Here is a 27,516-nt window from a genome sequence, read left to right as displayed (position 1 = left end):
TGCAAAGTTCTGTGGGCAAGATCATGTGACCAGGCAGTCACTGGATACAATTGGTGCACTGCTAGAGAGGGGGCAGGGCTCAAAAAGGGGTGTGCCAGAGCCTGTTTCAGCAGAGAAAGGGGGTGTGACTTTGTAAATACTGTAGTTGCAATAGAAACAAAAAATGCTTGTTACATTATAATACATAAAAAATGTCATATACATTTGTTTTAAAAAAAAAATGTTACAAGTATTTTCTCATAGTACAGAACTGATTTATTAAAAAAAAAAACACACGTAGGATATTGGTCTGCAGCTTTAAGTTGTTTTTATGTTTTTATTATCTCTGGGTCCCTTGTGATCCAAATATGGCCGAAGTTATTATTGAATACAGAATTTATTCAAATAATCCCCACATTTGTCTTTTATGATGGAGACCTCTTACAGCAGTATATGCTCAAATCAGAAGATTAATCTTTCATCCATATGATACCTGAAACGTTGTTTCTCCTCTGTTCTTGGCTGTTACACTAAATGAAGAATTGCATTGTGAACGTGAGAGTAGAGCTGTACTTTGTACCTCTGTCTTAGAGGAGGCCTGCACTGTGAGGAATTTGTCTGTGTTGTGTTGGCTGCACAAGCAGGATTCTCTCCTCGCCTGAGGCTGTCTCCCCCGCACCTTGTAATCGGTACAGATGTTATACATGGTTGCAAAATATTGAAATATAATAATGTTCAGGTATTTAAGTGTATCTAAAAATAACATTATAATAAGCTTGTGGCCCCTCTACTCCTAAATGTTTTCTGATCTGGCCCCTTTGGAGAAGTGGTTGATGAGACTGACATACTCTGTCAGGCGTGGTCCCATCCAGTCCTCAAGGGCCACCAACAGGTCAGGTGTTTGAGCACTTGTGCTGAAGCTGGGATATCTCTATCATCGGCTCAGTCAATGATTGAGCCACCTGTGCTGAAGCAGGGATGTCGTTAAAACCTGACCTGTTGTTGGCCCTTGAGGACTGGAGTTGGCCACTCCTGACCTACGTTATACCAGATGTAAAAGAACCCATTTTTTACACCCCAATTTATTTTATAGGGTGGGAACCGGCCGTCTCCTGAGCTAAACACCCCTATTTTCAGCTCCGAGACCCTGGTATTTGAGATACTTACCGGTTAAGTTACCGGATTTAAATCTCCCTCGGGTGAAACAAAATGGCTACCAAATCTCGTGCCAATAGGAAGCTCTAGGATCCTCATACGTTGTGTTTTCTGTTTGGATCGCCATTCAAATCCCATTTAAAGACCAGGAAGTAATTCTGGTAACTTTGCTGAGATACTTACTGGGGATCACTGGGTCCTCGGAGCTGAAAACAGTGCGGCTCAGGTCTGGACGACACCCCGGTTTCAATGGCTCCCCTTACCGCCTTATCGACACGTAAACCATAGCAACAATGTGAATAAATAAAAAAAAATGGGTTCTGTACTGTGAGAAATTACTTGTAGCATTTTTTTTAAACAACTCATTTACATTTTTAATGTATTATAATGTAACAAGCATTTTTTGTTTCTATAGCAACCATTTACAAATTCACACCCCCTTCCTCTAATGAAACCGGCTCTGGCACGCCCCTTTTTGAGCCCCGTGCACCAATTGTATCTAATGACTGCCTGGTCACATGATCTTCCCCACAGAATTTTGCATTTTGGTCCTCTTCTGCTGCACTGACAGCCCTTTGGTGAAACCCCCGAGCCGAATCTTCGCCGACCGATCGACAACTTAGCTAATTACTTATCATTGTGTGTATTGTATCGATGCGCATATTAAAGGGGGATTTATTTATTTATTTATTTTTTTAATCCGGCAGCTTTAATAACTTTGTATTCAGAGAGTCTGATAACATTATCAGATCCAGTTTATAGAACTGGGGAATGTCTCCTTTGGGCGAAGGATTGCATATATAAATGTGTAGCATTTTTGCATGGCTACAAATTGCAAAGACATGTCCACGCCTGGGCAATTTAGGTACCGGTCGCGGAGCGAGGAAATGGTTGGAAAGGCTCTCGTGTAAATGCATTTTCAAATGGGGTGATTTATCAGGTGCCAAAATATATTCCTATATTCTCCCCATTTAAATTAAATAGCTTTCCGGTCCACTATAGGATTAGGTTTTGAGTGTTGATGTTTTTAAAGCTTTACACCGCCCAGCCCAGATTATTTATGGGACTTAGTTAAACCATTTGTTCCCAGTCAACAGTTGCGGTGAAGTATTTAGCCACAGAAACGGGTTCCTCGGTTGCCCGGCAGAGTTCCCGTATTTCTGCTGAAGTTATGTAATCATCCTGTGCTTTTTTTTAACAGGATTGAGGCAGGGGTTCTCCGGATCTGAACCCCATTAATTTGAGCTCCAGGGACCCCCTGCTTTCAGAGATACAGAACTCCAAAGGGGGTGCCGGTATCATTCTGCTTTGCTTTTTAAAGCTCCCTCGTCATGTGGGCCAATAGGATGCTGCTCCGGATGACGTCACGGCTTCCTATTGGCCCAAAGAACGCAGGCGCTTTTTAAAAGTCCCTGCTAGCAAGCCGGAATGGCTACCGGCACCCCTAGTATCTCCGGAGTAGGGTGTCCCCGCAGCTGAAATGAAGGGGTTCAGCTCTGTAAGAACCCCTGCTTCAATCCTAATGTTTAAAAAAAAAATTAAATTGCAAAATAAATCGTCCGTTTGAATTGCTGCTTTAAAATGCAGCAATTCACTCTAACTAACCTCCATTTTTTTAAATTATTATTACATGATTGGAACCAGAGCTATAATACAGCAGTATTTTCAGGTCTGGGGGACTCTCCCAGGTCTTGCAATATTTACTGGTGAAGTTATACAGTATGACTTTCTGGTTTTTAAAGATGATGATGTTGCAGCTTCCCATTGGCCCAAGATTTGGCAGCCATTTTGTTTCCTGGGGTGGGGAGGGGAGGGGGGGTAATTTAAACCTGTTAACTTCACCAGTAAATATCATAGGAACCTGGGGGTCCCTAGAGTGGAAAATAGTGGTGTCCCCTGGTTTCCACCCTGTAAAACAATGGGGGGTACTACTTCTTTAAACATAAGTATGGCAGAAGCAGGAGTTTAGTGAGCCCGAAGAAAAGGATAACTTATGTTATGTTGTATTTTTACTTCCGGGGTGATTTGAATTTTTCTCAGAAAGTCATTTATACAGAACATGTGCATTTTATTGAAAAACACCTTACGTCAGGGGTTCTCAACTCCAATCTTCAAGAGCCCCCAAAAGGTCAGGTTTTAATGATACCCCTGCTAAATCATTGTGCTGAAGCTCGGATATCCTGAAAACCTGACCTGTTGGGAGGTCTTGAGGACTGGAGTTGAGAACCCACTGCTTTAAGTGGTCAAGTAAATGGGCCGTAAGATATCTTGTGACTCAGCACCATTTAGTATATTAGGTCCCTGTTACCGGCTACCAGTTTAACATTGGCGAATCTGCAGCCAAGATGTAGATAACGAGTCCGCAAGAATTATGAAAGGTGAGCTTGAGTGTGATTGCCGGCTCTGCATTGCCTTGCTCCAGTGTGAAAGATGGAGAATGCAGCAATCTAGAGGAAATCCATGGTTAAAACATAGTTACAAGCTGAAGAGATGAAATACTCCCTGTGTTAATATACACATGCCCCGAGCCCAGGCTGACTATCTGCAAATATATGATATGCTCCATACATCCACAGACTTGGGGAGCATGGTGGAGTGATTGTAACACCCCTGTGAATGTTTTTATTTATTTATTCTATGACTCTGTATCATGTGCGAACTGATAACCGCATCCCTGTTAATCACTGTAACCAGTATGTTCCTAAATACCAAAAAATAAAAACTGGGTGTGGCATTACAAGGCTTTTATACACAACAATGTGATCAGGGAAATGACTCCAGTACAGTTGCTGCATTGTAGGGTTTTTTCCTTCCCTCTGTAGAAGGAGAAGATCCCAGGAATGGAACGGGAGAGTCTTTGTCTGTATGAGTCCGAGCTGTTTATTTTTAACCGAACCCTAAGGCAACTAATTATCAAGCTCTGTTAGTAATGTTTCAGTTGGGTCATTAAGATGTACCACATCTATATGAAAATGCGTAACTGAAGCCATCGAGCTGCTGGCCCCGAGATCTGGGATAACGGTTTTGCTTTTCTTAGGCCACACATGAAGAACAGTTTTGCTGCAGTATTGGGTATCTCCAGTAATTTACCAACTTGTTTCTGCAGCATTTGGACATTCCTGTTTAATTTGTCATAACACCATGTTTAGTTAAACACACACACACACACACACACACACACACACACACACACACACACACACACACACACGTACACACACACGCACACACACACACACACGTACACACACACGTACACACACACACACACACACATACATACATATGTACACACACACACACACACACACATACATACATATGTACACACACACACACACACACACATATATGTACACACGCTCGTACACACACACACACACATATATGTACACACACACGTACACACACATATGTACACACACACACACACACACACACACACATATATGTATGTATGTATGTATGTACACACACATATACACACACACACATATATTTAACAAAAAATGGGGATATGACAAATTAAACAGGAATGTCAAATGCTGCAGAAACAAGTTGGTATATATATATATATATATATATATATATATATATATATATATATATATACATATACACACACACACACACACACACACACACACATCTCTCGCTCTCTCTCTCGCTCACACAGACACCAATAAAACAGATCTTTGTGACCGTTTCCACTATGCATATACTTACTATGCTAATAACATCTTCCTTTTCTAGAAGTAAGTATTATCATTTTGGTCTCTTTGCCTTTCTCACTGCTAAGGCCAGATAGGAGCCTTTTTAGTAAACTGGAGGTTGGAAGAGATCACTTCACATGGACTGTTCAGTAGAATCCTAGAGTTTTTAGAATCCTGGCCACTCCACTAAACACTCCGGCTTCTTGTTGTGAATATGTACAGTATATTAACACAGATACATATCGCTGTTCTTGCTTATTGGAGATTTTTTGTTTTTAAAATGTAAAGTGTAAACTTGAATGCCAGAAACGCCAACAAAATGTTTTGACATTAAGGGGAGTATTTTCCCCCAGTATGGTTACTGTCCGTAACACACTGTGTAGTAATTCTGGAGTCTGAGACATAGATGCGCCAGTTTGTCAAAACAATCAGGACATTCCATTCTGGTATCAAACTACTTCTGTGATCAACTGCACATAGGCCTAAGCTCCCGGGAATGTGTAAGCGTTTTACTCCAACATCGGCAAAGTAACAGCTGATTGATTACACACATGTCCCATACCGATGTTTGCAATCCACCCTGTCATCAGATACAGTGATGAGTTGGCGCATGACATGTTCTAACGAGGAGCTCAGAATCAGGAATAACGCTCATCTTGAGAGGTGATCGTCAAGAAAAACCATAATAACCTTTTAGCTGCAAAAAAAAAAAAAACCCAGAAAGCTCAAGCTGATTTTTAAAGCTTCCTCCGTTTTTAGTTGAGTTTAGCAAAAAAGGCTGATACTAAATGTTCTTTATTGGGCCTATTGTCACAAGCGGGCACTTGGAGAAGGGGCTGTGCGGGGGGGGGGATAGAGTGGATGTGGACGGGCGCTGTTTAGTAGACGCACATATTTTCTCTGTTCCCTGAAGACTGTGCTCACCTTCAGCAGTTGTCTGTGCTGGAGGCGGGGATTAGAGAACTTGAACAGCAAGACGTTCCATTGCAGAGTAATAAGGAATAGGAGCCATAAAGAAGGGCAGAAAGTATGTAGCAGGCAGGTTGTTTCAGGAGCGATTTTACAGATGGTTATGAATACATCAAATATATGAAGCACTTTTTAAACATGAAGTATTAGAAATGGTTGAAGGAGTAATTCCTCCTAATAATTTTTTTAAGTCCCCATTTTTTGGACAGGCTGCGAACCGGGGGCCTCCCTTGGCTTAACGCCACTGTTAAGCTCTGGAGATAGTATCGCAGATACTGTAAGTGCCATGCGCTCTCCCCCCCCCCCCCCCTCAGTTTGTATCCCCCTGCCTTAGACCAGCGGTGCGCAAACTGGAGGGCGCGACCCCGGGGGAGCACAAGATTATTCAGGGGGGGGGGGGGGGCGCGGGCGGTTGCAGCGGCCCCGCACTCTTCCCCCAAGGCATTTAAAATAATGCCGGGGGATCGCCTGAGGCCTCTGCAGCTTCACTTACTTTCTCTTCGGCAACAGGTCAGGTTTCCTGCATATCCCTGCTTCAGCACAGGTGGCTCAATCAGTGGCTCAGTCGAAGAAGCAGGGATATCCATAAAAGTTGGCCTCTTGTGGGGCCCTTGAGGACTGAGTTTGAGAACCGTGATCTAGAATAAGATATATAAATGATATTTAGTCACAGATTTCCATCTTTTATTACTAAAGATGTACTGTACACCTAGAAGCAAGAATGGTGTATACAGTAGCTGCCGATGCGGACACCTTTCTGTTAATTAAGTGCAACCTTTCATTCAACAAATTAAATTGCAAGAGGTCATTGCATTCATATTAATAGGAGGCAAACAGGCAACAGAAGTGTTTTTTTTCTGCACATTCAATGTAACGAGGAGGAGGAGAAGGAGAAGATGTCGGTTTGATTGCAGTGGGACGTTCAGATATCTCTTCAAACCTGATTGTGAAATCATCCATTGGTGTTCTGTCTGATGTAAACATATTTTTTACACTTCCTATTGAAGTGGTTATCGCTGTGATAATCTGAAATCCTGCTTAATAATAACTCAACCCTGGAGATTTTGCACCAATCTTTTCTCCGTTACGTACCAGCATTTCTGTGATGTTTCATATTTTCAGGGCCTACATTTGTGTTTTGGTCTCGGTTGCTGAACCCCATTCGTTTCAGCTCCGGGGACCCCCTGCTTCCAGAGCTACTTACCTCCGCAGTAGGTGCCGGAAGCCGCTCCGGCTGAGCTAACTGGGCTTTAACGTTTAAAGCTCCCGCGTCACGCGGGCCAATAGGAAGCTGAACCTGATGACATCACAGTTTCTTATTGGCAGGCAGGGCATGGGAGCTTTGAACAACGACCATTATGTGCTCCCTAGTAGCCAAGCAGAGCGGCTACGGCATCTAGTACGGTGGTGAGTATCTCCAGAAGCAGGAGGGGGGGAATACTCTTTTTCCTGCCAATTTTAAAATGGAACATACAATGCATATGATTTAAGCGCTTTTTTTTAACCCAGGATTGAAGCAGGGGTTCTGCAATGCTGAACCCCATTAATTTTGGAGGCAAGGACTCCGTGCTACAATCTCGGTAAAAAAAAAAGAAAGCTTGCATTGCCGCATTAAAGCATATGCAAAAAGAGAAAAATGCACAAATGCGCACCAGGGGTTAAGTAAATGTCCGGATCCTCTTACAGTTACCGTGGACTCGCATTTCTGCCTCAGTGTGAGTGTTCGTCTCCCCCTGTCAGTTTTTTGATAGTCCTCTATGGCGGTTTTACCTGAAACCACTTTGGATTGTTGTTTTGATGTTAATTTTTACATTGATTGATTATATCTGTTTTTTAGTGTACTGTATGTGTTATACTGCTTAGGGTTTAGATATCTCAGAGTTCATATGTATGGTCACTGAATCTGAGCGGTGTAACATTTGAGCTGAGGTGGGGTTGGATCCTCTCAGTTTCTTTTTGTGTATTTTTATCAATAAATGACATTTACTTAACCCCTGGTGCGCATTTGTGCATTTTTCTCTTTTTGTTTTTCAGGGTGTCCTCCCCCCTTTTTTAGGGGGGATCACCTTGAGGTGTGAGCTTTTGGGGAGATGCTCCATGCACGTGCAGCAAAGGGATTTTCCATTAATCATCATCTGCAGCACGAGCGCTGAACATCCTTTTCTTTCTGCTTTAAAGCATATGCATTGTACCTTCCATATTAAAATTGGCAGGAAAAAAAAGTATCAGTCCCATACAGTACACTTAATGCAAACGGTTTAACTTTTACAAAGTCTAAGGGACTTGCATTGTGTTTCTTACTGGCCTGTTGCAGCAAATCAGTTTAATGTTTGTTCTGTCACGATCTTAAATGTGAAAAGTTTGGTTCATCAAAAACTAAAGACAATGCACATTAAAACTATTCAAAGTCAACAATAGAATATTAGAAAGATCACCCGGTGCGTCAAACAGCCGCCTGCCACAAACTGTTATAGTTCAAAAGATCTCCATGCTTCTCCAAGCTGTTTTTTCAATACAAAATGGTATTTATTTTCCATGAAAGTCTTCATCAGGTCCGATTGGTTGGATATCTGCACAGCTGTACAAAGCGCATCAATGTAACAGACCTGTAGATCAGGGGTGCGCAAACGTCCTACGCTGCACCTCACTGCCTGCTCTCCCCCAGTGTCGCGCCCTCCCTTACCTTTAATCCGGCGTCAAATGATGCTGCGGGGTCATGTGACATCACGTGACTCCGCAACGTCATTTGACGCTGCGTTGCCATGTTGACGCGTCAACCGCTGCCGGCTGAATTCAGGTAAGTGAGTTACAGATGCCTCGCGCTGAAGTGCGCGGGCCTCTGTAATTGCCGGGCCAACCCAAAAAATCTCACGCACGCTCCTTGTGACCCCCCCTTACCTTGTCGCAAGCGTCAAATGACCTGTTGGTGGCCCCTGAGTACTGCAGTTGGCCACTCCTGATCTAGATCTTTCCTTCCTCGACTGGCAGCTATGGATTAATATTCAAATACACTGTTGATAAGATTGAAATCCTTTGCCTTTGAGATGTCATTTTTCATTTTCAGTATAAAAGAAGCTCCTTTGAGATGCAAAGCTTAAGGGATAGTCGTTGCAGAGAGGCTCGGGGGAGGTATGCAGATACACAAAGGGTGTCTGGGGGAAATTAGGGTGGATAAAAAGAACAGATAAGTTCACTAAAACGGCTGCTATAGTAAGCACACAAAAGGAATTCATATTCAAAGAACTGTTTGAGCTTGTGTTGTAACAGAGGAAAAATCCACTTACAAAACATATTTACATATATAACGCTATAAAGGACCTCTTCTCTCTTCCTCCCCAGCATGCATTATTAAACTTTAATTCATATCCCTGTGTTATTAAATTGTTGTATAATCTAAATTGCAATATATATTTTCCTAATTAATTCAATACTCCCAATATTAATATGAAGTAAAGCCTAATATAGCAGGAAAACTAACCGTATTATCTGCAGGGGTGAGAAATATGTTCTTTTGTTTTATTATTGCTTTATCCCTGAGGCACTAGGTAATTTTATTTAAAGCCGCAAAATGTGAAAAATTCTATATGGTTTGTATTTTAAAAATACATCTGTCCTGTAGTATTAGATAATACTGTCTGGTTTTTTTTTTAAACTCCTAATGCTATTTTTAATGCTTTTTTTTTAATGTACTGATCTAACCTTGGTTGCTACAGCAACCATTTAGAGTCATATCCACTTCTTTTTAAACAGGCTCTCATACACCGTTTTGAGCTCTGCCTTTTGGTAACAAAGTATCACAAACAGATCTGTTGCTGTGTTTCAAACAGCAGACTGTCTATCACTCTGAAAGCTGTAACAATAATGTGTTACACTTAGTAATATAATGTTACATATCAGCTGCAGCATGTCACTGACTGCTGCACTGCGGTAGAAGGCGGCCATTTCGTTAGGCACACAATCAGGAATTTTACAGGTTTATAACTGGAGCACAAAACGATTGCTAGCTTAGGTAAGAATGTAGAATTATACATTGCCACATGCTTTACATATAAAAAGAAGAAGAAGAAAGAGGGGGGGGATGTATTATTACTGCTTTAAATTCCTCACAGGATATTTTTATTTGTCTTTGATTTAAGATCTGTTAACTATTTGAGAGCCAGAGGGATCTGCAGATTATTATGTAAAACTGGTTGGCGAATGATGAGGTTGCATGGAATTTGTTTTGTGCAAATGGGTTGGTTTTAAGGAGGAAATTAGTGCTTTTGCGTGCTTCTAATAAATAATTCTCAAAGACCAATTAAGGATAATTCAACAAGTAGTTTTATAGGGATCACATTTTTTACTTAGAAATTATGTTCCTTTGAGACTCTAGATTGAGTTGTAGTTTTTGATGAAAACAACTGGGAGAATGCAACTCGGTCACTATTCATGCGTGCAAGTAAATCGTGATGAAGTGTTCTGCTAATAATACTTAAGAAATACATTTGTCAATACAAGCTCTCAACATCCCAGTCGGGGGTTATTAATTGGTGAGATTGGATTACTTGCTAAAAGAAAAATAAAGTCTATTTACATCGCAGTAGAATGCACCCCCTGCTTCCCATGATGCAGACCTCCAAAGGGGACGCTTGTATCTCTGCGCAGTTTAGAGCTGCCGTGTCACGCGGGCCAATAGGAAGCTGCATTGGAAGACATCACGGCTTCCTATTGGACAGCAGGGTGTGGGAGTTTTGGAACTCCGCCGTTAAGCGATCCCTGCTAGCTGATTGGAGCAGCTTCCGGCACTCCCTACGGAGGCAAGTATCGCCGGAAGCAGGGGTTCCCCAGAGCTGAAACTCTTAGATTGTAAGCTCTTCGGGGCAGGGGTTTCCTTTTCCATTGTCTGATTTTTGCTGCACTTATTGTATTATTATAATTCCCCGTACTGTATTCCTTGTGAAGTGCTGAGTACACTTTTGGCGCTATATAAATAAAGACATACAATACAATAAATGAGGTTCATCTCCGGAGACCTCCTGCTTCAATCCTAAATTTAAAAAAAAAATCACCTGCTTGGATTGCCTCTTTAAAGATCAGTTCTGCATACATTTTGCGCGTGCATATTTAAGGGAAAGGTGTTTTTGTGTTTTTAATTACTTTACATGCAGAGAAACCATCCATGCGAATAGATACGTTGCAGGCCATGTCTTCAATGAGATCCAAAATAGCAGAGTCCGCCACTGACACGTGTGTATTTTTCTTTCATCAGTTGGCAAAGAAGATACGGGAGAAGTTTAACCGTTACTTGGACGTGGTGACCCGTAACAAACAGGTGGTAGAAGCCTCTTACACTGCTCATCTAACGTCTCCACTGACTGCCATCCAGGATTGTTGCACCATTCCACCATCAATGATGGAGTAAGTTACGTAGGGCTGCCAGGTGTCCAGAGTTGAACCTGTATTTGGACACTCCGTCCAGTAAATAATTAGAGGTTATACTAGACGCGTGTCCGGTATTACCTTTCTGGTCATAGTGACCTGACCTGCTTGTGGGGTCGCGGGATTTCCCTGAGCAGGGAGAGAGCTGGGCTGTTGCTAGGGAGCTGGGCAGCTTCCTCTATCCTGATTGGCTGAAGTACCCAGCAGCAGCCAATCAGAAGATGGTGAGGAGAGGAAACCGCATTGAGTGGAGGTGTGTGTGTGTCTCAAGTGCCTGAAGTGTGTCGGACATTTCACCATTGTGTCCAGTATTTTTTGGAGAACCTGCATGGCTGTGTCCATGCTGCTTGTGCGCGCGATGAATCACAGGGTAATGTGATCATGTATATTGCGTGCGCGTACGTGAGCATTGGCCAGAGAGCGGTTCGCCCAATGAGGGCAAACCAGCTCCGCCACGGCCCCGCCCCCCAAAACGCCTCCGACATGCTTCCCTGTCGCGTCTACCTACAGGACAATAATCGCCCCAGCTACATGCGAGCGTGACCTCACAGCGCTCAGTTGTGTGCGCCAGCAGCATGGACACGGCCTAAGTAATATCCACACAATGCATTTAGTTTTCCAGCCTTTCTCAACAATACATGTCGGTGGTGTGAAATCGTTTGTCCTTCCCTATCAGTCAGTCCTATCAGTCAGTCCTATCAGTCAGTCCTATCAGTCAGTCCTATCAGTCAGTCCTATCAGTCAGTCCTATCAGTCAGTCCTGTCAGTCAGTCCTGTCAGTCAGTCAGTCCTGTCAGTCAGTCCTATCAGTCAGTCAGTCCTATCAGTCAGTCAGTCCTATCAGTCAGTCAGTCCTGTCAGTCAGTCAGTCAGTCCTGTCAGTCAGTCCTATCAGTCAGTCAGTCCTGTCAGTCAGTCAGTCCTATCAGTCAGTCCTATCAGTCAGTCCTGTCTGTCAGTCAGTCAGTTCTGTCAGTCAGTCCTGTCAGTCAGTCTTGTCAGTCAGTCCTGTCAGTCAGTCCTGTCAATCAGTCCTGTCAGTCAGTCCTGTCAATCAGTCCTGTCAGTCAGTCCTATCAGTCCCATCAGTCCTCACTTTTCTTTCATAATCATATGATGAATATTTAAAAAAATAAATAATTTTTTTAACGTAGACCGGAAATCCTTACTACAAACCGCACAAGAACGAGTAACCTCTGATAATACAACACATCGTCATTTTGGCTGTAGTCCGTACTGTATGTAATGTTATAACACGGGGGGTGCTCAACTCCAGTCCTCAAGACCCCTCTCCCCCCCCAACAGGTCAGGTTTTTAGGTTATTCCTGCTTCAGCACAGGTGGTGATTGAGCCACCGGTGCTCAAGCAGGAACTGATTGAGATACCTAAAAAAAAGTGTGTGAGTAAGGCAGCACTCAACTATAATACACGTTAATCAATGAAACAACTAATGATGTGGCTCACGGGAACAGAGAGGGACCCTTAGCCTCACTATATTGCGCTACCTGTGCTGATGTCTAGTGGGTATAATCCCAGCCTAAGGGGTTAGCATTGAGAAGCACTATATGGGGTATGTGTGAGCTACAGTGTAGTTAAAACTGGTTAAAATAAACAGACGTGCCCTTTATTTAACCTAACATGCCACTGCCATTAGTTCACTTTGGACCTCGGAGAACGGCCCCTTCACCTTGTAACGGGTTTAAAAATAAGTGGGGTTTTTTTTTTTTTCTTTAAGTGACTTGGTGTAACAGGCTCTGCGGCAATCCCTGGGATACTGACGTCCCGGGACCCTCCCTCCCCTGGGATACTGACGTCCCGGGACCCTCCCTCCCCTGGGATACTGACGTCCCGGGACCCTCCCTCCCCTGGGATACTGACGTCCCGGGACCCTGCCTCCCCTGGGATACTGACGTCCCGGGACCCTCCCTCCCCTGGGATACTGACGTCCCGGGACCCTCCCTCCCCTGGGATACTGACGTCCCGGGACCCTGCCTCCCCTGGGATACTGACATCCAGGGACCCTCCCTCCCCTGGGATACGGACGTCCCGGGACCCTCCCTCCCCTGGGATACGGACGTCCCGGGACCCTCCCTCCCCTGGGATACTGATGTCCAGGGACCCTCCCTCCCCTGGAATACGGACGTCCCGGGACTTCCCTCCCCTGGGATACTGACGTCCAGCGACCCTCCCAACCCTAGGATACTGACGTCCAGCGACCCTCCCTCCCTTGGGATACTGACGTCCAGGGCCCTCCCTCCCCTGGGATACTGACGTCCCGGGACCCTCCCAACCCTGGGATACTGACGTCCAGCAACCCTCCCTCCCTTGGGATACTGACGTCCAGGGCCCTCCCCTGGGATACTGACGTCCCGGGACCCTCCCTCCCTTGGGATACTGATGTCCAGGGACCCTCCCTCCCCTGGGATACTGACGTCCAGCGACCCTCCCTCCCCTTGGATACTGACGTCCCGGGACCCTCCCTCCCCTGGGATACTGACATCCCGGGACCCTCCCTCCCCTGGGATACTGACGTCCCGGGACTCTCCCTTCCCTGGGATACTGACGTCCAGGGACCCTCCCTCCTCTGGGATACTGACGTCCAGGGACCCTCCCTCCCCTGGGATACTGACATCCAGGGACCCTCACACCCCTGGGATACTGACGTCCTGGGACCCTCCCTCCCCTGGGATACTGACGTCCCGGGACCCTCCCTCCCCTGTGATACTGACGTCCCGGGACCCTCCCTCCCCTGGATACTGACGTCCAGGGACCATCCCTCCCCTGGGATACTGACATCCAGGGACCCTCCCTCCCCTGGGATACTGACGTCCCCGGACCCTCCCTCTCCTGGGATACTGACGTCCAGGGACCCTCCCTCCCCTGGGATACTGACGTCCCGGGACCCTCCCTCCCCTGGGATACTGACGTCCCGGGACCCTCCCTCCCCTGGGATACTGACGTCCAGGGACCCTCCCTCCCCTGGGATACTGACGTCCCGGGACCCTGCCTCCCCTGGGATACTGACGTCCCGGGACCCTCCCTCCCCTGAGATTCGGACGTCCAGGGACCCTCCCTCCCCTGTGATACTTACATCCAGGGACCCTCCCTCCCCTGGGATACTGACGTCCCGGGACCCTCCCTCCCCTAGGATACTGACGTCCAGGGACCCTCCCTCCCCTGGGATACTGACGTCCCGGGACCCTGCCTCCCCTGGGATACTGACGTCCCGGGACCCTCCCTCCCCTGGGATACTGACATCCAGGACCCTCCCTGCCCTGGGATACTGACATCCAGGGACCCTCCCTCTCCTGGGATACTGACGTCCAGGGACCCTCCCTCCCCTGGGATACTGACATCCAGGGACCCTCCCTCCCCTGGGATACTGACGTCCCGGGACCCTCCCTCTCCTGGGATACTGACGTCCCGGGACCCTCCCTCCCCTAGGATACTGACGTCCAGGGACCCTCCCTCCCCTGGGATACTGACGTCCCGGGACCCTGCCTCCCCTGGGATACTGACGTCCCGGGACCCTCCCACCACTGGGATACTAACGTCCCGGGACCCTCCCACCCCTGGGATACTGACGTCCAGGACCCTCCCTCCCCTGGGATACTGACATCCAGGACCCTCCCTCCCCTGGGATACTGACATCCAGGGACCCTCCCTCTCCTGGGATACTGACGTCCAGGGACCCTCCCTCCCCTGGAATACTGACATCCAGGGACCCACCCTCCCCTGGGATACTGACGTCCAGGGACCCTCCCTCCCCTGGGATACTGACGTCCAGGGACCCCCCTCCCCTGGGATACTGACATCAAGGGACCCTGCCTCGCCTGGGATACTGACATCCAGGGACTCTCCCACCCCTGGGATACTGACGTCCAGGGACCCTCCCTCCCCTGGGATACTGACGTCCAGGGACCCTCCCTCCCCTGGGATACTGACATCCAGGGACCCGCCCACTTCTGGGGTACTGACGTCCAGGGACCCTCCCTCCCCTGGGATACTGACGTCCCGGGACCCACCCTCCCCTGGGATACTGACATCCAGGGACCCTCCCTCCCCTGGGATACTGATGTTCCGGGACCCTCCCTCCCCTAGGATACTGAGGTCCCCGGACCCTCCCTCCTCTAGGATACTGACGTCCAGGGACCCTCCCACCCCTGGGATGCTGACGTCCCGGGACTCTCCCTCCCCTGGGATACTGACATCCCGGGACCCTCCCTCCCCTGGGATACTGATGTCCTGGGACCCACCCTCCCGTGGGATACTGACATCCAGGGACCCACCTCCCCTGGGATACTGACGACCCGGGACCCTCCCTCCCCTGGGATACTGACGTCCCGGGACCCTCCCTCCCCTGGGATACTGACGTCCAGGGACCCTCCCTCCCCTGGGATACTGACATCCAGGGACCCTCCCTACCCTGGGATACTGACGTCCAGGGACCCTCCCTCCCCTGGGATACTGACATCCCGGGACCCTGCCTCCCCTGGGATACTGACGTCCCGGGACCCTCCCTCCCCTGGGATACTGATGTCCAGGGACTCTCCCTCCCCTGGGATACTGACATCCCGGGACCCTCCCTCCCCTGGGATACTGATGTCCTGGGACCCACCCTCCCCTGGGATACTGACATCCAGGGACCCCCCTCCCCTGGGATACTGACGTCCCGGGACCCTCCCTCCCGTGGGATACTGACATCCAGGGACCCCCCTCCCCTGGGATACTGACGACCCGGGACCCTCCCTCCCCTGGGATACTGACGTCCCGGGACCCTCCCTCCCCTGGGATACTGACGTCCCGGGACCCTCCCTCCCCTGGGATACTGATGTCCAGGGACCCTCCCTACCCTGGGATACTGACGTCCAGGGACCCTCCCTCCCCTGGGATACTGACATCCCGGGACTCTGTCTCCCCTGGGATACTGACGTCCCGGGACCCTCCCTCCCCTGGGATACTGATGTCCAGGGACCCTCCCTCCCCTGGGACACTGACGTCCCGGGACCCTGCCTCCCCTGGGATGCTGACGTCCAGGGAACCTCCCTCCCCTGGGATACTGACATCCTGGGACCCTGCCTCCCCTGGGATACTGACGTCCCGGGACCCTCCCTCCCCTGGGATACTGACGTCCAGGGACACTCCCTACCCTGGGATACTGACGTCCAGGGACCCTCCCTCCCCTGGGATACTGACATCCCGGGACCCTGCCTCCCCTGGGATACTGACGTCCCGGGACCCTCCCTCCCCTGGGATACTGATGTCCAGGGACCCTCCCTCCCCTGGGATACTGACATCCCGGGACCCTGCCTCCCCTGGGATACTGACGTCCCGGGACCCTCCCTCCCCTGGGATACTGATGTCCAGGGACCCTCCCTCCCCTGGGACACTGACGTCCCGGGACCCTGCCTCCCCTGGGATGCTGACGTCCAGGGAACCTCCCTCCCCTGGGATACTGACATCCTGGGACCCTGCCTCCCCTGGGATACTGACGTCCCGGGACCCTCCCTCCCCTGGGATACTGACGTCCAGGGACACTCCCTACCCTGGGATACTGACGTCCAGGGACCCTCCCTCCCCTGGGATACTGATGTCCAGGGACCCTCCCTCCCCTGGGACACTGACGTCCCGGGACCCTGCCTCCCCTGGGATGCTGACGTCCAGGGAACCTCCCTCCCCTGGGATACTGACATCCCGGGACCCTGCCTCCCCTGGGATGCTGACGTCCAGGGACCCTCCCTCCCCTGGGATACTGACGTCCAAGGGACCCTCCCTCCCCTGAGATACTGACGTCCAGGGACCCTCCCTCCCTTGGGATACTGACATCCCGGGACCCTGCCTCCCCTGGGATACCTACGTCCCGGGACCCTCCCTCCCCTGGGATACTGACGTCCAGGGACCCTCCCTCCCCTGGGATACTGACATCCCGGGACCCTGCCTCCCCTGGGATACTGACGTCCCGGGACCCTCCCTCCCCTGGGATACTGATGTCCAGGGACCCTCCCTCCCCTGGGACACTGACATCCTGGGACCCTGCCTCCCCTGGGATGCTGACGTCCAGGGACCCTCCCTCCCCTGGGATACTGACGTCCAGGGACTCTCCATCCCCCTCTCACTTGGCTCCAGAATGGGAAGCCCAGGAAAACTAGTGACAGTATGGCTGCCGGGTCAAACCTGGCTCTGGTGGCCAACAGAAAAGCTGAAGTTGTGGCTTTGTATTGCCGACTCGTACCGCCATGTTTATAGCCTGCCGCCATGTTTGTGGTGTTTTGTGTCAAAAGCTGCACACAAAAAATCTACATATATCTCCAGAACCGGGGAGTCAACGGATGTTGGGGGGGGGGGGCACTGATGGGCTCTTGGGTGCAGGTAAGATGGGAGTACTGCTTTACAGGAAGCGTTTTACTTATTTGTATCATTTATACCTGGTCCCCTTAAAGCGGCCGTTTTTTCTCTCTCCCCAATTTCTGTTAATTTTGTAACACTGGTTTGAAGCAGGGCGTCTGCGCAGCGGATCCCCATACAATTCAGCTCTGGCGACCCCCTGCTTCCCTCTGTAGGGGGTGGCAGTAGTCGCTCCTGCTTACTAGCTGGGTTGTAATGTATTGTAACGGCGGATTTTCAAAGCGCCCACATCCAGGGTGGGTGGGGGCAATAGGAAGCCACGATGTCATCCAGTGCGGTTTCCTATTGGCCCACGTGATGTGGGAGCTTTAAACTTAGCTTCGGAGGTCAGTATCTCGGGAACAGGAGGTCCCTGGCGCTGAAATGAAGGGTTTATCTCCTGAGAACTCCTGCTTCAACCCCATGTAAAAAAGACATGGAGAATCAAGGCCGCTTGAATTGCTCCTTAATTCAAGTATATTTATCCTGACCTCTTTGGCTATCGATGGCTTCAATCATAATTTACTATAAAAACAGTGGACAAGATGAAGACCACAAGTCACCTAGTTTTGAGGACTGACCAACAGTCTTACAACAAAAGCCTTTGTTTTCCGTGAAAAAGTAAAAGTTTCAAAACTGGTTTAAAAATACTTCATATTTGTTTTGACTTTTGTTCCAGTGGCGAATTCCTCTCCTAATGACTCCTACACATATTTTCAGTATTGCCGAGAATGTGTCACAAGGCTACATTCTGTGTGTTATTGAATTCCAATGTAGTTGATTGGCACCTCTTCTGCCTTAACCCAAACAATGTCTATACCTCACCCTGTTTAACATGGGTTCCTCCCTCGAGGGCCGATGCAGAATGGATTTAAGTATACACACACATGAATTGGTGGCAGATGGGAACCATTTGGGCTACCTTGCAGTTAATTTAACATTCTGTAGACCCTTAGGCCCTATTTACAGCACAGGAATAGGAGTTGAGGATTGGGTAGCCCAAGGATTCCTGCCTGCTGTTATGGAATTAAAGCCTGTTCTGGTACGTTGTCATTTGGTTTGGTTGAACAATGTATTGTATTTGCTAAACTAGCTTTTATATCTTGACCATAGAGTCCCTGTGTTGTCTTATCACTTGAAGCAACTGGTTCAGGAGATATCTCGCATGGATGTAGCTGGACATTAAAAACAGCTCGTTCACTGCCAGCCAAAGTGGTTAGAAATGGCTATAAACCACATCCTCACCAGTGAGCCAAAACAAGAGACATATCATCACCTCTGTGTTGGCGGGCACACATTTTTTCCCCTTTCTTCTTGCATGTAATGGTCATTTGGCAGTGAAAACATTTTTAACGGGTGGCTTTTAATGGTAAGACCACTACATTCCTGTTCTGGACCAATGCCCTTTTTGGGCCTAAACGGCAGAATCTGGCTCATCAAATACTCAACTTCTGCTTTTGCCACAGTGAACATAAAGGAAGAATGCTGTTTCAATTCCTGTAGAATTATAGTAGCAATCCCGCCTCCTTATTCCCCCACCCCAATATTGCTTGTTTCCCTCCAGAATGTAAAAATTTGGGGGAATGGGGGGGGGGTGGGAGGAGGTTCTCCAGCGCTATTTATAGCTCAGCTTTCAATAGGTATAACAGGCCGGACTGGTACTTGAGGATGTAAATGGGTTTTAATAACAGTCACAATGGTGGCCATGCTTAATTTGTGCCCTGGATATTTACAATGCATTAATCATCAACCTTCCATTGGCATTTTGTAATCAAGTATTTCATTATGACAACAAATGCAACATAAAGTTTGTAATTTGTTTTTTTGGGGGCGGCAGTAAGTAGATATATTACAGGAATAGCCACCCTGTCTACACTAAAAGCTCCCAAAATATTTAAAAGTAACCTTTTTTTTTTTCTTCTCCAAAACGAAAACTGTTCCAAATAAGCTGGCAATTTACACTGAATTAAGGCCACATCAAAAACCAGTCCTAGCTGAAGTGAGCATTGGCTTGATGCACGATTCAAAGCTTCTGCAAATGCATGTGTTATCTACTACACTGCTGATCTCCTGCTTGTAAATCCTGTTGAAGGAGAATAAAAAAAAAAATCACTGCAGCCTGATGGGAATTAAATGTCTGAAGTTCAAAGCAGCTCACACATCAATGCAGACGTCAATCAAATGAACATCTTGCAAGCTGGGCAGGGAGTGAATATCTCCATGGGGAAGAGATCAAAGTGGGAGTCACAGCACTGCTTTCTCCCTTGGGATGCAGTTTCGATCAGTTGTTCATTAAAGTGAATCCAGAAGGCACTTATTTTTTTTCTTTCTATTCTATTTCTCTCTCTTCGACCCCCGCCCGCCCCCCTCCCCCCTTACTCCCCCTCCTCTCCCCCCCCCCCCTAAATGTAACTTCCCTTGAAAATGAATTCCAGGCAGGTTTTTGATCTGATGAAAGTCAGTGAAGAAACCAATTACAGTCAAATAAATGTGTTTTTTTTCCCCCTTTCCCTCCAGTGTAGATCCTGAATTGTTTTCGAGCCATGCATTTCAGTGTTGTCATCCCTAACATTTTGTTAGCAAGTTTCCCGCAGCAAAATAAGTGCCCAACCGCCCAAGTGCCAGTATTTTTTTTAACTCTTTGGGAGAGCGCCATGCTGATTTTTTTAGACGTCGGCTCGTTTTTTTTAAATACCGTGTGTGGTTTACCTTGTTCATACACAGCTGTCTAAAACAATCTTTTTCCTCTTCCTTCCTTCCTTCCTTCCTTCGTCCATAATTGATGACAGCAATTCGTACCATGCAATTCAGTTCTTTTTGTGTTTTTCAGTCATGCTGAGAATATTGTGGGTAGTAATAAGTGTGTATTTTTGTAGTTGAAACGGATAACTGCTTATGGCAGCTTTTCATGTCTACGGTTCAATATCCCATAGGGTTAAACATGCTTTGGGTATTTTTATAATAGTAGTAATACATGTGGTGCTTTTTATGGTGTTTTGGGTTTTTTGTACCCCTATACAGAGTAGAATTTGTTAGGAAGATTACAGATGCGGAAAACTGTCACCCAAGGTCACAAATAAGCAAAGGTTTTTCCCTTTTTCGCAGGAAAAAAAAATAGCAAGCTTTGTCGGCGCTATTCGCCACACGTTGAGTCTATGAGCCGCGCGATTTTGCGTAATATGTTAATTTGTGAAATTCTCTAAAATCACTGGATCTGCTTAATGCCGAGACTAGAAATAGATCACACACGCCATGTTTCGCTCACTGTCCGATAATATTTGGCTGAAACCTTACTGGTGACCTTATAAGGCCTTTGAAGTTTGGCCAAATGTGTTGCAGGGATTCGGATTTGGGGGGGATGCATTTTGGATAGTTTCACACATCTCTAACAAGATTTATCACTGGTATGAAAAGCCTACAAGCCAGACACACAACGTTTAGTGACTTGTCCATGAGGCTGAGACTCCCATCTAAAGGACAATTATTTTACCCACAAGACACTTCTCCCTATACACTGGGGACATCCAAAATTGCCTAATTAAGAAAGTGAGCCTATGGGAGGAACGTTCTTCACCTAATTAGTAGCAGTACTGATAGTAAAACTATTTTTGTGGATATAGATTGCAGCTTTAGCAATTTGAGATGGTTAGATGTCGGGAGCACTGAGCAGAATGCAGCTGTGGGAACAGGTCGTTTCACATGTTTCCTGCTACCTGAGGAATTGTGCATTGTTAGTGCCACAATATCTGTTAATGTTGTTTCCTCAGCAAGGTAATCACTGACAGGACGATCCGATTTGTTTTGGAATTAGCGAAGCTACTGCCTTCTATGAAAGTTGCATCTGTGGTGGTGGGCCTTGTCATCTTTTTTTATGCACCGTAACCTAACTGTCTGGAACCCCCAAATCTTTACATTTTTGGGTCTCTGCACCATGAAAAATATTCTCGACAAATATGCTCACCCATGACGAGTTGATATGACCAGCTGGCGGCGGCAGAAGAGAAGGACTGAGGACCACGGGAGCGGAGCGGCACAGGAGATAGACAGCGAGCGGCGGGAGAAGAGGACCATGTCAGTGGAGCAGGGTGGCACAGGACGACGGCCGGGGAGGAGGAGCGCGCCCCAGTGGTCCATCCCAGAAGTCCATAATGACTTCCGGTGTCTGCCGCTGCTACAGCGGTGCTCCTCCATGGCCGTTCTTCTGTGCCACCTGCTGTCTTCCTCGTATGCTGCCCTGCTCTGCTCACATGGTCCTCAATCCTCTGCCGCTGTCACCGCCCGCTATCTTCCTCGCCTGCTGCCCTGCTCTGCTCACATGGTCCTCAATCCTCTGCCGCTGTCACCGCCCGCTATCTTCCTCGCCTGCTGCCCTGCTCTGCTCACATGGTCCTCAATCCTCTGCCGCCGTCACCGCCCGCTGTCTTCCTCGCCTGCTGCCCTGCTCTGCTCACATGGTCCTCAGTCCTCTGCCGCTGTCTTCCTCGCCTGCTGCCCTGCTCCACCGATGCCAGATAGGTGAGAGGAGGAAGAGAAGGAGGGTGAAAGAGGCGTTGGGTTTTCGCCATTGTACGGTGCCATTAAAAAAAACACTTTTTTTTAGGGGGACGAGTCTTTATTCAGTCTGGCGAGGAGCGCTTTGCATAAATTGTCGAGCCGTGTGTGTGTGCGTGTGTATATTTTTTTTATTATTATATATATATATATATATATTTTTTTTATTATTATTATATATATATATATATATATATACATATCAATATAATTATTATTGATTACTAATTTAATATATACATTAAGAATATCTATCCTGGTCCAGAGACCCACAACAAAAGAGGTGCAGAGGTTCAGAAACTAAAAATGTGTTTGTAATAGAAGCAAACCAGACACACAAATATTATGTATTAAATTATGGAATACCCATTAATCCTTTAATTGCCCTCTTCTTATCCAATTCCACATTGATACTACCAAAGCAGATTGAGCCACCTGTGCTGAAGCAGGCTTTTCGACTGAGCCACTGAATGAGCTACCTGTGCTGAAGCAGGCATATCCTAAAAACCTGACCTGCTGGTGGAAACATTACTTAAACATACTCCTGTGTGACTTGTACGTTTTCTTCACTTGCCACTGTCGTTGGTTCATTTTGGTCTCTAGGAAGGGTCTTTCCTTTGAATATCCATGTAAACACCACTTAACCATGTTGTGTGTTTTTTCTGTTTCAGTTATGATGGGAATTTCAATACCAATGTCTCTAAAACGATTAGCTGTGACAGGCTGTCCACTACGGTCAGTAACAGAGCCTTTAACCCAGGAAGAGACTTAAACTCAGGTTTGTAACAGGACAACATTTTTTTACATCTTTTAATTATCACAGACTGCGTTCTTTAGAAATTGCTTATTTATTTTTTAATTGATGGGAAAATTACATGTAGTGTTTAAAAAGCCAAGATTGTTTTTTTTTCTTTTCATAATTTACTAAATTTGGTAGAATATTTAAGTAATAATCCCCGAAGAACAGGGCATTACTGGCCAATAATGCCCTGGCTGGAAGAGTTGAAGGCCCGAGGCGAAGCTGACGGACTTTAACCCAGCCAGGGCATTATTGGCCAGTAATGCCCTGTTCTGAGGAATTATTACTACTATAGGCTAAATGTAAGGTTTTTTTTTTTTTTTTAATATAAAAAATATACACTTTTGTAGTCTTATTGATTTTATCCGCATGATTGTCTACACACACACACACACACACATATATATATATATATATATATATATATATATATATATATATATATATAAATAATATATATAAATAATATATATATAATAAAAAAAAAAATTTAAGTTAACCCCTATTGCTGCTTGAAGAGCAAGTGTAATGATACTCCTCATTTCTAGAGATGGGCGAATTTGGGGGGGGCAGGGGGGATTTGGATACGTAGCGAATCGGTCAGTTCCTTTGGTCCGCGAATTCATTTTGTAGAATCCAATCTGGATTCAGCAATCCGATGGCGGATTGTTAAGAACGGATCGCTGAATCCGCTGCTGGGATTCTACAAATCCATCAACGGGTTGTATCCAATGGCAGATTTTGATGAATCCGCACGGATTGAAACCGACCAAATCCATTTGCGGCATTTACACCGAGAAACGGATCAGCGAAAATCCGGGAAACGGATGTCAGCGGATTCACCAATCTCTACTCTTTACTATTTGTTGTAGTTTTTTCCCTTTAATATGCGCATCAATACAATCCACACAATAAGTAATTAGCTAAATTGCAGATCGATCCGTTCTTCTGTGATCTATCAGCGAAGATTCGGCTCGGGGGCTCACTAAATGGCTGCAGAGGAGTATTGACTTAGTATCTGTGACTTTGTAAAGGGTTGCTATAGAAACAAAAAAAAGGCTTGTTACATTATAATACATTAAAAATGTAATTCAGCGTTGTTTAAAAAATTAAAAAATGCTGCAAGTATTTTCTCATAGTATTGAACTGATTTATTAAAAAAACAAACACATGTAGCATATTGCTTGGACTGCAGCTTGAACTGAACCGGGGGTTCTCTGGAGCTGATCCAAGGCCTCTCGATGTACAGAGACCCCGTGGTTACCAGTCGCCAAACTGTTTTGTTCACCAGCCAAGGATACACAATGGTTGGCAGGTCAGGGCTCATTCCCACGTTCAATAGAAGGCTGCAACGTAATCAGGAGATGACTTTGTAACTCTGTGGCTCCCGCGGCCATATTTTATAAGGGGGGGGGGGGGGTTTTAGTGTCAAACCCGAAACAAAAAAAACGACAAATATCTCAATAACCAGCTAGACCCCAGAGGTATAGGGACCACGGATGGGCTTCGAGAGACCCTCCAGTTTAGGTTAGCTTTACCGTAGCAATTCCCCCCAGGAAGCCCAGGTGCGTTCAATCCTTAGACTGTTAGTATCTTGGCCCTTTGAATGCTGCTTTTTTTTTTTTTTTAATTGCTTCTCTTTTAATGTTTTATGTTCCCCAATTGTTCAAAAACATGATTTTCCTCATCTCTAACCTCCCGGGGTTATCACAGTGACCTTTAAACTGCAATGAACTCTATAAGACCTTCATTTTAACAACCCAGACAGTCAATACTTCAAATGCTTATGAATGAAACACCAGATTTACAAAATAAAAACCGCTTTGGAAAGGGCCGGAAGAGATCTCCTAGAGGAGCAATTCATGGGGCCTTTTTTTAAATTCATATATATTATTGAAGGAGGGAGTCACTGGAGCTGAACCCCATTAATTTCAGCTTTGATGACCCCTCCCCCCCTGCTCCCCGAGAAACTTACCTCCGTAGGGGGTGCTGGTATCTAGGGAAACTGTCACCCAAGGTCACAAATAAGCAAAGGTTTTTCCCTTTTTCGCAGGAAAAAAAATAGCAAGCTTTGTCGGCGCTATTCGCCACACGTTGAGTCTATGAGCCTCGCGATTTTGCGTAATATGCTAATTTGTGAAATTCTCTAAAATCACTGGATCTGCTTAATGCCGAGACTAGAAATAGATCACACACGCCATGTTTCGCTCACTGTCCGATAATATTTGGCTGAAACCTTACTGGTGACCTTATAAGGCCTTTGAAGTTTGGCCAAATGTGTTGCAGGGATTCGGATTTGGGGGGGATGCATTTTGGATAGTTTCACACATCCCTAACGAGATTTATCACTGTTATGAAAAGCCTACAAGCCAGACACACAACGTTTAGTGACTTGTCCATGAGGCTGAGACTCCCATCTAAAGGACAATTATTTTACCCACAAGACACTTCTCCCTATACACTGGGGACATCCAAAATTGCCTAATTAAGAAAGTGAGCCTATGGGAGGAACGTTCTTCACCTAATTAGTAGCAGTACTGATAGTAAAACTATTTTTGTGGATATAGATTGCAGCTTTAGCAATTTGAGATGGTTAAAGCTCCCGTGTCACATAAGGGCCAATAGGAAGCCGCACCGGATGACCTCACAACTTCCTATTGGCCAGCAGGGCGGGGGAGATATGAAACTCCGCCATTATGTGAACCCTGCTAGCGGCTACCAGCATCAGCTACAGAGGTAAGTATCTCCAGAAGCAGGGGGTCCCCGGAGCTGAAATTAAAGGGGTCCCGCCCCGAGACTCCCTGCTTCAATCCTATGATAAAAAAAAACACACAAAAAAAAGGGTATGGATTGCTGCTTTAAAGTAAAAGAAAAAAAATGTAAATTTAGTCAAAGTATTGCATAAAAAAAACCAACACCAGCATTTGGGGGATATCGCCACCCCTGGCTTTTGCTTTCAAAATGGAACGAGGCTTGCCATTTCATGCATGATTTTTTTTTTTTTTTTTAATGTTTTAAAATATTTGTGTTTTTTGTTTTTGGTTTGTTTGTTTGTAAGACTGCGTCGTTTCATTGCAAGTCATCGCTTCTAATCAAATGTAACGTTAGGCGCAATGAAAGGAGCCGCAGTGTGGACGCGGATTTGTCGCTGGTACAATGACACTTTCCTATGTACATCCGCACGGATTAACCGAACTTGCTAAAAGCCATTACATGCGCTCTGTTTATATGGGAGAGAAGTTCAGCTCCAGGCACTTACCGATTGTTTATAATCTATCTTCAGGATTCAAAGTTCATGGTTTCAATTTGTCTTTCAGCCTGCTAGAAAGTGGGCTCATCTCAGCTGTAAACACTTCACTCTTATAAATAAACATGACTGATGAGGTTTACAGTGGCTCTCTAATAAAGAGGGGTGGGGGGAGAAGAGTAAGAATATATGTCAGAGTTGGACAACTCACGTCCTAAACAGGTCAGGTTTTTAAGATATCCATGCTTCAGCACAATTATGATTGAGCCATCTGCGCTGAAGCAGGCTTTTCGACTGAGCTACCTGTGCTGAAGCAGGGATATCCGTTAGACCTGACCTGCTGGTGCCCCTTGAAGACGGGAGTGATGTTATGGGTCAAATAAAAACTGAAGTAAAACCACAAGAGCCCATGAAAATATCACGCTCTCTTAGAAAACTCATTACTCATAATTACAAATCCGCGCCCCTCTCTATAATTAGAATGCAAACTGGATTTGGAAACGTTTCATAATGGTACCAAGAAAGGTGTATTTTTTTTTTTTACCTGAAACGTAATTCAACTCTGATGTTTACTTACAGGAGAAGTAGTTGAGTAACGTTATCAATGCTACAATTGTATGTTTAGTAATAGTTATTTTATTACCCTGTGTTAGGCACTAGAATATTTATTTTTTGGCCAGAGTTTTACCAGGATAGGGATATGGGATAATTATAACTTTTATATCACATAGCGCTTTTCTCCCAATGGGACTTAAAGCGCATCACAATTACAGTATAGTGCGCAGTACGCAGCACATAGGACCGTTAAAGACAGTCCCTGCCCCATAGAGCTTACACTCTATGATTTTGGTGCCTGAGGAGTCTCCAGGCACCAAAGTGACTCCAGTCGTCAAGTGACTCCAGTCTAAGGTCACAAGGAGCTGACACCGGGATTTGAACCAGACTCCCCTGATTTTAAACACATTGTCGGCGTCTTTACTGAACGAGCCACTCCTCCCTAGAGGATAGAAGCCAAAACACTTTTGATGCAGGAAGATCTGGATATAAATGTCCTACATATGGGAGAGTGTCTAGGTCGTATGTATGAAGTGTGGCAAACTGGAGCATGGATTTTATCATGCATTGATACTGTCGCTTTGCATCGAAATATCAATCAGTAGTTCCTGTTAGGCCTGTGAGTGATTTGGGGAGAGGGGTGTAGCAGGGGTTGGAGAGGGGGGTTGGTTAGTACTTTATTATGGGATTTGCCCAAACTGGTGTAGTTTCTGTCCTGGTTGCATGGATTAAATCCTCCACGTGTA

At 46.3% G+C, this 27,516-nt stretch overlaps 1 protein-coding gene across 1 annotated transcript in view; it reads left to right on the top strand.

The window, feature by feature from the left end:
* CACHD1 (cache domain containing 1) overlaps window positions 1-27,516 on the top strand; it is a 126,133-nt gene that overhangs the window by 50,127 nt on the left and 48,490 nt on the right. Inside the window, exons 3-4 of the mRNA XM_075615905.1 lie at window positions 11,065-11,213; window positions 22,841-22,947. Of these exons, the coding sequence (XP_075472020.1) occupies window positions 11,065-11,213; window positions 22,841-22,947 (256 nt within the window). The remainder of the gene's footprint in view (window positions 1-11,064; window positions 11,214-22,840; window positions 22,948-27,516) is intronic.

Source organism: Ascaphus truei, chromosome 10, assembly GCF_040206685.1.
Source record: "Ascaphus truei isolate aAscTru1 chromosome 10, aAscTru1.hap1, whole genome shotgun sequence".
NCBI classification, from domain to species: Eukaryota; Metazoa; Chordata; class Amphibia; order Anura; family Ascaphidae; genus Ascaphus; species Ascaphus truei.
The sequence above is the reverse complement of the archived record's forward strand: the minus strand, read 5'-3'. Positions and strand labels throughout refer to the sequence as shown.